Source organism: Rhipicephalus microplus, chromosome 6, assembly GCF_043290135.1.
Source record: "Rhipicephalus microplus isolate Deutch F79 chromosome 6, USDA_Rmic, whole genome shotgun sequence".
Lineage (NCBI taxonomy): Eukaryota > Metazoa > Arthropoda > Arachnida > Ixodida > Ixodidae > Rhipicephalus > Rhipicephalus microplus.
In genome coordinates, this window is record NC_134705.1 from 118,137,443 (window position 1) to 118,148,328 (window position 10,886).

At 44.6% G+C, this 10,886-nt stretch overlaps 1 protein-coding gene across 1 annotated transcript; it reads left to right on the forward strand.

Moving 5' to 3' along the window:
* Nucleotides 1–6,360: 6,360 nt before the first annotated feature.
* Nucleotides 6,361–10,686, forward strand: LOC119172833 (uncharacterized). The gene is made up of 2 exons (XM_075867813.1): nt 6,361–8,548; nt 10,136–10,686. Exons 1-2 carry the CDS (start codon nt 6,667–6,669, stop codon nt 10,684–10,686), a joined length of 2,433 nt encoding a protein of 810 aa, XP_075723928.1. The 5' UTR covers nt 6,361–6,666.
* The last annotated feature ends 200 nt before the right edge of the window (nt 10,687–10,886 follow it).

Sequence of the window (10,886 nt, forward strand, 5' to 3'; positions counted from 1 at the left end):
CTTATTTCCGCTGGAACAAAACATATTACATAGATAGATAGATAGATAGATAGATAGATAGATAGATAGATAGATAGATAGATAGATAGATAGATAGATAGATAGATAGATAGATAGATAGATAGATAGATAGATAGATAGATAGATAGATAGATAGATAGATAGATAGATAGATAGATAGATAGATAGATAGATAGATAGATCTTAATTTGAAGCATCGTCATGTACTGCAGCAGCGTTGGCGTTGTGGAATTCACTGGAAAATCACTATCTACAGGCATTTAAAGGGCTCCAAAGTGCAGTAGCTGTGTATAGTGGATGAAGAGAAAAATACCATTTACGGCGGATATTTCTTTCTTGTTTCATAGAAATATCTAAATTTTTTGAAAGAGTGCTGCTGTTGCACCGGTCGCATTAGTCCTCCTTTCTAGTAAAGCATCGATTACCGCGCAATGGTAACAATATTAATTGATTGATTTGATGAGATGTGAGGGTTAACGTCCCAAAACCCCCATGTGACCACGAGAGACGCCGTAGAGGAGGACTCCGAAAATTTCGACCACCTAGGGTTCTTTAGCATACATCCAAATCTGAGCACACGGGCCTACAACATTTCCACCTCCATCTGAAATGCAGCCGCCGTTGCCGGGATTTGATCCTGCGACCTGCGGATCAGCAGCTGAGTACCTTAGCCACTAGACCACCGTGGCGGCGCTGGTAGCAATAGCCATATAACGGCCTCGTTCTAAGCTTTAAAATTATTCTAAGGTATGTGGTTTTCGATAGAAAGAACAAAGAAAACATAGTCACCATCGTTGCCGAAGACGAAGAGGACCAGGAATACTAAGATGAATGCGATGGTCAGACAGCTGCTAGTCATGACGGCCCAGACCTTGCTGCCGCTAATGGATTGAGAATAAACGTAATTTAGGACTGGTATTGCGTGTTAACAGTAACTGTCACTGTCACAACGTGATACTTTACGGAGCTCTCTATACTTAAAGACCATAGATTATCGCAGAAATTTCTGTCTGTCTGTCTGTCTGTCTGTCTGTCTGTCTGTTTGTCTGTCTTTCTGTCTGTCTGTCCGTTGCACGAGTAAGTCACGCAGTGAAAGTTCAAGCCCTTGCTCAGCACCCAACCACGTTAATCTGTTGGCTGCGTTCATACTTGTCAACAATGTCGAACAAAAAGCAAATAATATGCATATAGTAGGCGCAACAATTATCCGTAAGTGTTTCACTCATAGCATATGCATATATGCGTTGTTCATAAGATTGCGGCGTTCTTGACGCTGCGCTGACAATGCAACGCAGTGAACGAAAAGCGGGTGTTTTCTACACTTGGCTGCGAGAACATGGCAATGCCACCTACCATTGGCTATGCGTTCTACACAAACTTTCTTTTCCCGACATTTATGTCAGATGGCGCTCATTTCTTACGCAGTGCCTCCAGACGGCATTTGCATCATCTTTCGACAGCATTTGCAGCAAAGCATGAAGATACACGGTCAATTATTTGCTTTCTTTTTCGGTATCACTACATACAACCGCTCATTTCTAGCTATGGTATTAGTGCGGGTGACACCAAGTGTCAAGTTTCAGACATCAAGTCACTCGTCAAAAAGCGAACATTATGGCTTATAGCATTTCAGTGTTCAATTGTTACGAAAAAATTAGCTACATATGTACACGTGATATGTAGTTACGAATGGTAGATTATTAGTTTGGTCGAGCTACTGGCTCAAAACGTCGAATAATTTTTAGGCCTTTATGATAATGACTAAAGCATAGGGAGTTAGTTCAAGTCCACGAGAACTTTGATCTTTTGTTTTGGCAATGCGTGACCAGATTCGTTATATATTTTGTGGCTTCTGAGATTACCAAAAGGCCATAAGCTCGTATGTCAGTTACCAAGCATTATTTTAGAACAAACATTCCACAACCATACCCGTGTGCAACTATTGTAGGAGTACTGTTTATTGAAATATTGGGTAAATCACAACATTTAGACACATGTATCGTGAAACAAACGAAACAAGCTCAGGCGTTTTATCCGAGCTCCATCATGCTATAATAAACTCAAACAAGCAAGTGGTGATCAAAGCGTTGATGACTTGAATATATACTTTAATCTATCAGGCAATTCTTAATTTTGGCTCTCTTTAAACTGCGCTGATGTGCACTTTTCTGTGAAAGTATTGAACGAAATTATCAAAGTACTTTTGGTTAAAAAATACATTCTTCTTACCAAAAACATAGAACTGCATTGATTCGGCAGTTCGTTCAAACAGCACTGAAGAGCTGAAAACTGACACTTTTTAAATGAACACTGTTTTTACGAAATCTTCAACTATTAGTCCTCGCTGTTTTCGCTCACTGAGCTGAACATGCGCAAGTTACGGAACTCGTAGACTTGCGCAAGCAAAAAGAGAGAGATATAGCGCAAGCAAAAAGAGAGAGATATAAATATTTTGATGGGGAGCTGGAGACGTTTGTCTGGCATTTCACATGACAGGCTACTCCAAGCAGCGGGTGATGACCATGATATATACAATGATAAACGCATAATACATACAGTTGCGCACTCACTACTCTGTTTACGCAAAAATATGCAATAAGCTAGTTGTTTAATAAAGCGAGGATAGTTATTTTGCTGCCGAGGTTTAAGATGATTGTATGTAATCTACATGCACATAGCAAACAAGCCAGCTTTGGCAGCTGCAAACGCACATTTACAAATAATTATAGTTATTTCACAATATCTGGAAACACGTAACACACCAACGTCATCAGAAACAATACAAAATGGCACTCTAGATACACGTTGCTCAGTGCTCTGATACTTCGCTTGCAAAACACTAGTGAGCTTTCCCCCCCCCCCCCAAAAAAAAACAATACGTAAAAACACTGACATTGACATGGCACCTACATTTCTCTTGGTAATTCGTCGTCAACACGTCTCACTTCCGGTACTCTGTTGGCCTCCAGTGCAATCCTGCGAAGTGATTCGTGCATCCAATAATAGCAATCAACGTGCAATTGCGTAAGCCAGCTACACAAACCGGAAGTAATATATACTTGCAAAAATGCAAAAATGTCATCAGTAAACTACAGTCGGATATAAAACAAGGTTTTCTTCACCATTACAACAAAACGCACGCAAATCCTCGTAAACGTTTCGAAACAAATTATCGAACTTCCTAAGAACCTAATGTTGCTACAAGAGAAATACGTAGCGACTTTCTCGAAAGTTGCCACGCATTTGCTTTGTAGAACCGTTCGAGACATGGTGCGCTTTATTTCTTGACTTTGGCAGTAGAAATGTTACAGATGTTCCTTTTTTTCACGTCTACTGAAACACTAATCCACACGTACATTTCATTTTGCATTATCTCCTCTACGTTCCTCTCCGCCGGTGGTTTAATGGACACCCGTGGTATCCTGCAAAAAAAAAATAAACATGTAGTTAAGGTACTGGGCGGATACAAGGAAGCTTGCACCCACAACGACGACTCAACATGGCTTTTAACTCAAATATATGAAACGTTCGATTTGTACACACAAAAAGGACGCAGCATGCTTCCCTCTTAAAAGCTCGGATATCACTCACTGGTACGAAAAGGGTTTAGGAATAGCCTGAAGGGGGATTGAAACTCACCGTGCAATACGTACTACAAGAGCAAGGTCGTAAAAATTTGCAGTTGCATCAGGCGAACGTGGAGATATGTAGCAATAAAACTAACGTAGGTTGCACCACAAAAAAATTAAAAAAGTGACGAAGCAAGTTGTGCAATACTGCATGCTTCGCTTGTAAAGAATCACAGCACGCTCAAAGTCAATATGTATATATATATATATATATATATATATATATATATATATATATATATATATATATATATATATATATATATATATATATATATATATATATATATATATATATATATATATATATATATATATATATATATATATATACAGAAGTCACAATGCACGTGACAGAACACGTACCATGCTCCTGGTGTTTGGTAGACACTGCTCGCCACCCGTGATCTCTTAGGCATCAATAAAGGCCTGCGGCAAAGTAGTAGTAATAATACTAGTTGACGTGCGGCAGTAGTGTAATGAGATCACACAACACGTACTTGGTCTGCCGTTCTCGCGTCTCGAACCGACAATTGGGCAGCGAAGTATTACCGAGAAATTGATGTGAAAATGCTTTCAGTATCTTTAAAGGGACACTAACGGCTACTATTAAGTCGACGTTGATTATTCAAATAGCGGTCCAGAAACCTTGTAGTATTACTTTGGTGCCAAGGAATGGCTTATTTTGAATTGAAATGGCGTTTTAGCGGCCTGCACTGGGTTAGCGCACTTCAAATTAAAAAGCGGACAGGCTCACGTCACTGTTGCGGTGCACAGTGTTGCCCGGCTTTACTGCGTGGTCACCGACAATAGTAAACAGAACGGAAGCAGTGGGAGCCACAACAGCAACAACGGCCATTGATCAATTTCCTGCCATTGGCTCCAAGATGACGAACGTGTTTTGCTTCAACTGCGTCCCGCTAGATGTGACGACCTGCCCAGTTCAACAAGAGTTACTCTATACGCTACATTTATTGTACAGTGACTCTAAGTTTAACCACGCGGAAATTGAATTTTTGAACCGCTCGTGCCAATCTATATATATATAGTAACATCCGGTGTTTTTTTTTTCTTTGAATCAAACAGAAACGAATAAGCAGCATTTTTTTGCGTCTCTTGATGCCCGGAGGGTTCTTGATTGAGTGCACCTAGAATGAGTGATTAGTTGTAGGTGGTTCGTCTGACGTCATCGGTATCATTTTCAGCATGTCCCACTGCGGCGCATGTCTTTTTGTGCATTTACCGTAATTTCTCAGTAAGTATAGAGCACTGCTGTTGTTATTATAGTCGTTTTAGATGTGTTTACACATTGAGCTTTCACTCTGACGAAAATTGTTATTTGACTTTAGTGTCCCTTTCACGAAACAGAATAGAGTGCCGTAAGCAGTTAAGGATTGATTCTGTACTTACCGCCCTCTTCAATAGATTGTTATTTCACTGTCTACTAATGTTTCTTTCTAACAAATGTACAGCTATACTTCCTACCAGAACAGCTGCATGGCCATCGAAAGCAATGCTGCACCGAAACGGCAATTCTGGAAACAAAAAAGTACAATTGTTGTCAAGGTGTACCTTATTGCCTTATCGTCTCTGATATTCGACTCCTGCGAGTCAAATATCAGAGAAAATAAGACAATAAGAGCACGAAAAATTGTTCGTAATGTTTCAGTCAGATTGAATGTGCCTTAATGGAACTTGTATACGCTGAAGTTCCTACGTATTAATGTAGCGACATGAACTAAGTGATGTCTGCAGGTCACTCTTGGTCCTCTAAGTTCCCCAACATACCTCAATAAACACCAATGAAAACTGAAGGCAAGTTGTGCAATACTGCATTGTTTCGCTTGCAAAGAGTCACAGCATTCTCAAAGCAAACATACAGACGTGAGAATTCACGTGACAAAACACGTACATTGCTCCTGGTGTTTGGTAGACACTGCTCGCCGCCCTTGATCTCTTATGCGTCGATAAAGGCCTGCGATAAAGTTAATAATACTAGTTCCCGTGCGGCATTGATGTAGTGAAATCATATAGCACGCCCTTGGTCTGCCATTCTAACGTTTTTAACGAACAATTCGGCTGCGAAATATTATCAAGAAATTCATGCGATGGTGCTTTCAGTGATCTTTATCTCAACAGAATAGCGTGCAGTAGGCAGTTGATGATTGATTCTGTGCTTGCTGGCTCCCTCAATAGATTGCCATTTCGTTGTCTGTTGATGGTTACTTTCGACAGCTATTCTGTTACTTTTTTATAGAAGAGCTGTATGGCCATCGTAATCAATGCTGCACTGAAACAGCAATTCTGGAAACAAAAAGTAAAATTGTTGCGAGGCTGCACCTTATTGTCTTATCGTCTCTGATATTTCATTGCTATTTGACTCAAAAAAGCTTGAAAAATTATTCGCGATGTACCAGTCAGATTAAATGTGTCCTAATCAAACTTATATACACTGAATTTCCTATGTATCAACGTCTTCTATATGAATTAAGTGATGTTTTCTGGTCACTCTGGGGCCTCTCAGTTCTCCAACATGATACCTCAATAAGAACCGGTGACGTTGCCCTTGCAGGCTCATTTTCTTAACCTAGTAGCAATCATAGTCGTTGTTTGTGACCTCTACACTTGCTCTGCTTCGAGGCACCGTTCATAGTTGGCGTTAGTGTTGTAGCGTGACGTCACTTATCACTGCGCACCCAGTGCGCGCATTCCTGTGCGACCGATCACGTGGTTCTGCGCCTATATATGGTGCGTCTTCTAATAAACTTATCAGTTGCTTCTTGGTATGCTGTCTGCTGCTCACGTTATTACACTGGCGACGAGGATGGGATCCGCCCCCTTGTACTAGCTCAGTACGAAGCAGTATTGCGGGCGATCGGCGGTCGACAGCCATGGACCAGAAAACAACGGCAGCCATGGCCTGGGACGGTTGAACTCGGCGGCACTACCTTCGGCAAGAGGCAACGCAGTCGTCGGGGAAAGCAACCCGATAAGTATACTGCACTTTTACTGAACAATGGCGCGACTAGGCAAGCTAGACGAGTTCGACGAGAAGGATCAGAATTTTGAATCCTATCTGGAGCGTTTTGAGCACTTCGTCACCGCAAATGACATCAGAGAGGAAAAGAAGCTGGCAGTATTCTTGAGTGTGATAGGACCACGAACGTACGAGGTGCTCAAAAGTTTGGTAGTACCCGCTGTTCCTGGGGACCAGTCCTTTGAAGAGGTCACAGTGCTGTTGAAGAAACACTATAGCCCACAGTGCTCGGTCATTGCCGAACGTTGCAAATTTAACAAGCGAGCACAAGAAGAGCAGGAAAGCGTCGAGGACTTCATAGTGGCCTTAAAACAGTTAGCAAGGAAGTGCGATTTCGGTCAGTTTCTGCAAGACGCGCTGCGAGACAGAATAGTGGCAGGCATAAGACGCGAGGAAACGCAACTCGCCCTATTTGCTGAAGAAGATTTAACCTTCGAAAAGGCGTGCAAGATAGCCCAGGACCGAGAGCAGGCTGCGCGACAGACAGCGTTACTTCATGCAGAAGGCAAGGAAGCGGCTTTTTATGCAATGGCGATAAGAGGAAAAGGAAGCGAAAAGAAATCGAAGCTTCGGAAGCTCAAGGAAGCCAAGCGAGTTTGCGAAAGATGTGGCAAGGCGCATGCGGCTAGTGTTTGCTGGTATAAGAACGTCCAGTGTCACAGCTGTTCTCAAATCGGTCATCTACAGAAGTTGTGTCCAAGTAATCGCAGAGAACTCAAAACTGCAAACGTGGTGGACTGCTCTGATAGTGACTCTGAATTAGATGTGTACCATGTTATCAATACCGTGCGTTCTGGGTATGAAGTGCAGCTAAACGTAGAAGGGCAAGACCTCTGCATGCAGATTGATACGGGAGCAGCTGTAACACTAATTCCTGAGAGTGTGAGGCTGAACGCATTTCCTCATGTCAAGTGCGAGCCATCTCGAGTCACCCTAAAAACATACACTGGGGAACCTGTTCCAGTAAAAGGGCAATGCAACGTTTCCGTTACGGTGGGAAAACAGTCTTTGCGGCTACCCGCTATTATCGTCAAGGATAACGGCAAGCAGCTACCATTGCTGATGGGGCGAAGTTGGCTTGAAAGGCTCGGGCTTGACTGGAAAAGCGTGTTTGCTATAAATGTAAGCGACTCTCACAAGTTAGAGGCGGTTAAAAAGAAGTTCCCAGGGGTGTTTTCTAAGCAACCTGGAAAAGTAAAAAACTATCAAGCAAGGATAGTTTTAAGCCAGAATTGTACGGCTATTTTTGGCCAGGCCAGAAACGTCCCATTTGCGCTTCGAGATAAAGTGGAAGGCGAGCTAGAAAGGCTAGAGAAAAGCGGTGTTATACGCCCCGTAAATCGGAGCGATTGGGCCACGCCAGTAGTCGTAATCCAAAAGAAAGATGGTTCACTGAGGCTGTGCGGGGACTACAAAGTCACCATTAATCCTGTTTTAAAGACCGACCACTGCCCATTGCCTAGACCGGAAGATTTGTTCTCTGCCATAGCTGGCGGCAGAGTGTTTTGTGTGTTGGATCTTTCGGCCGCGTATCATCAGATTCCGCTCACTGCCGAGTCCCGACCACTGCTAACTATTAATACGCACAGGGGGCTGTTCGAGTTCCAGCGCTTACCATTTGGGGTAGCCAGTGCGCCAGCCATTTTTCAGTCCTTCATGGATGAGGTGCTCAAAGGCATACCGCACGTGGGATGTTACATAGACGACGTCATTGTGTCGGGAAAAGACTTAGCCGACTGTCAAAAAACGTTGGAACTAGTCCTGCAGCGGCTGAGTGACTACAACGTGACACTGAAAGAGGAAAAGTGTCGGTTTTTTCAGAGCACTGTGACTTATCTCGGTCACACTGTGTGCGCTGAAGGTATATATCCTACAGAAGAAAAGATAAAGGCGATCACAGAAGCGCCAGAGCCCACTTGCCAAACAGAGCTAAAGGCTTATCTCGGCATGTTAACCTTTTATGCAAAGTTCTTAAGTAACCTTGCCTGCGTGGCAGAGCCATTGTACCGTCTGTTGCGCAAGGGCGAAAGGTGGTCGTGGACACGGGAGTGTAGCGAAGCATTTGCTTCTACGAAACTGTTACTTGTCAAGAGTAATGTGCTCACTTTTTACGATGTGGCGAAACCAATGGCTATGACATGTGACGCTTCGTCGTATGGATTGGGGGCTGTCATTTTTCATGAGACCGCAGAGGGACACGAAAGGCCAGTGGCATTTGCTTCTAGAACACTTACAGCCGCAGAGAAAAACTATGCTCAGTGCGAACGCGAAGCATTAGCACTGATGTTTGGGTTAAGAAAATTCCACCGCTACTTGTATGAACGAGAGTTCACTCTTTATACAGATCATCAGCCATTGCTCGGAATATTAGGCCACGACAAGCCGGTGCCTGCGCTTGCTGCAGCTCGAATGCAAAGATGGGCAATTACCCTGGCAGCGTACCAGTATAAACTAAAATACCGAAAGGGAAGAAATGTTGAAGTGGCTGACGCTCTGTCTTGGCTTCCACGGCCTATTGTAGCGGCCGATGAACCTTCCGAGTGTCTCTTGCTATTTGACAGCATGCCCCTCAAAGCGGATGACGTAGCGCGAGCCACACGACGTGATCCCACCTTGTCTCGCGTGACGCACTTCATCTTAAATTGATGGCCTTCAGAGTGCTCTGAAGCATTTAGACCATTTTATTCCCGGCGCGACGAGCTATCAGTAGAGCAAGAATGCATAACGTGGGGATCAAGGGTGATCATACCTGATAAGCTCCAGCTACAGGTCTTGCAGCTATTGCATGAGGACCACCCGGGATCTAGTCGCATGAAAGCGTTAGCAAGAAGCTTTGTGTGGTGGCCTGGCCTCGACCTTTCGGTTGAGAGCTACGTTCGACAATGTCAGGTTTGTCAGGCCGTCCAAAAAGCTGCTTCACCGGTTCCTTTGCAACCATGGAGTTATCCCACAAGGCCCTGGCAACGCGTGCACGTCGATTATGCGGTAAAGGGCTCTCAGGCGTTCTTGGTTCTCGTCGACGCGTTCTCTAAATGGATCGAGGTCTCGCCTATGTCATCCACTACTGCTAACAAAATCATTGAGAAGCTACGTAGTATGTTTGCCGCGTATGGTCTGCCAGAGGTACTGGTGAGTGATAATGGACCGCAGTTCATTTCCGAAGAGTTCGCGGCCTTCTTGAGTGTAAACGGTGTAAGGCATGTCAAGACACCTCCTTATCACGCGGCTTCTAACGGAGCGGCCGAGCGTTTAGTGCAGACTACCAAACAAGCACTGTCAAAGCATGTCTTGCAGGACAAAGCTAGCCACCACAAACATTCATTTCGGGAACGCTTGGACAGCTATCTAATGAGTTACAGGACTACTCCGCACAGTACCACTCGCCAGACCCCGGCAGAATTATTCTTGAAAAGACAGCCACGGGTAAAGCTGTCATTGCTAAAACCAGATTTCGAGCTCTCCATGCGGGAGCAGCAGCAACGTACCAAAGTGCAAAAGGACATGTCTAGGGGGGTTCCGCGATGTTTTGCTGTGGGGGACGCTGTGTGGGTGAAGACTGTGCGAGGTGAAACAGTGTCGTGGGAAGATGGTATCGTGACACAGGTTATCAGTCCCGTAACCTATCTGGTGAAAGTGTCGCAGGCGGTGCGATTTACGCATTCGGACCACATCAGAGCCCGCCACGGAAGCCAGGATTCTTCAAGTTATCGGCAGGCACAACCTGCTCCAACGGCATCCGTAGACACGACTCCACCGACGGTTCCGATGGCGTGTGGGCCAGTCGCCGGGTCGCCTCTCGTAAATCCACACGCAACCGACTCTGCGACGTCTCTCCTTCCGGCAACTGCATCGCCCACGGCCGGAGCAGCTGCCTCCGGCTCGCCGGACCAGCCCAGTGCCGACGACGCGCCACCTGCAGCCGAACTTCCAACTCTGCGTCGTAGTGCACGTGTACGACATGCCCCGAACAGATACCAGTCCAGTGACTTTCGGAAGTAATCTGAAGGGGAAGGAGTGTTGTAGCGTGACGTCACTTATCACTGCGCACCCAGTGCGCGCATTCCTGTGCGACCGATCACGTGGTTCTGCGCCTATATATGGTGCGTCTTCTAATAAACTTATCAGTTGCTTCTTGGTATGCTGTCTGCTGCTCACGTTATTACAGTTAGCATCTCCATGCCGAAAGTATTGAACATGTA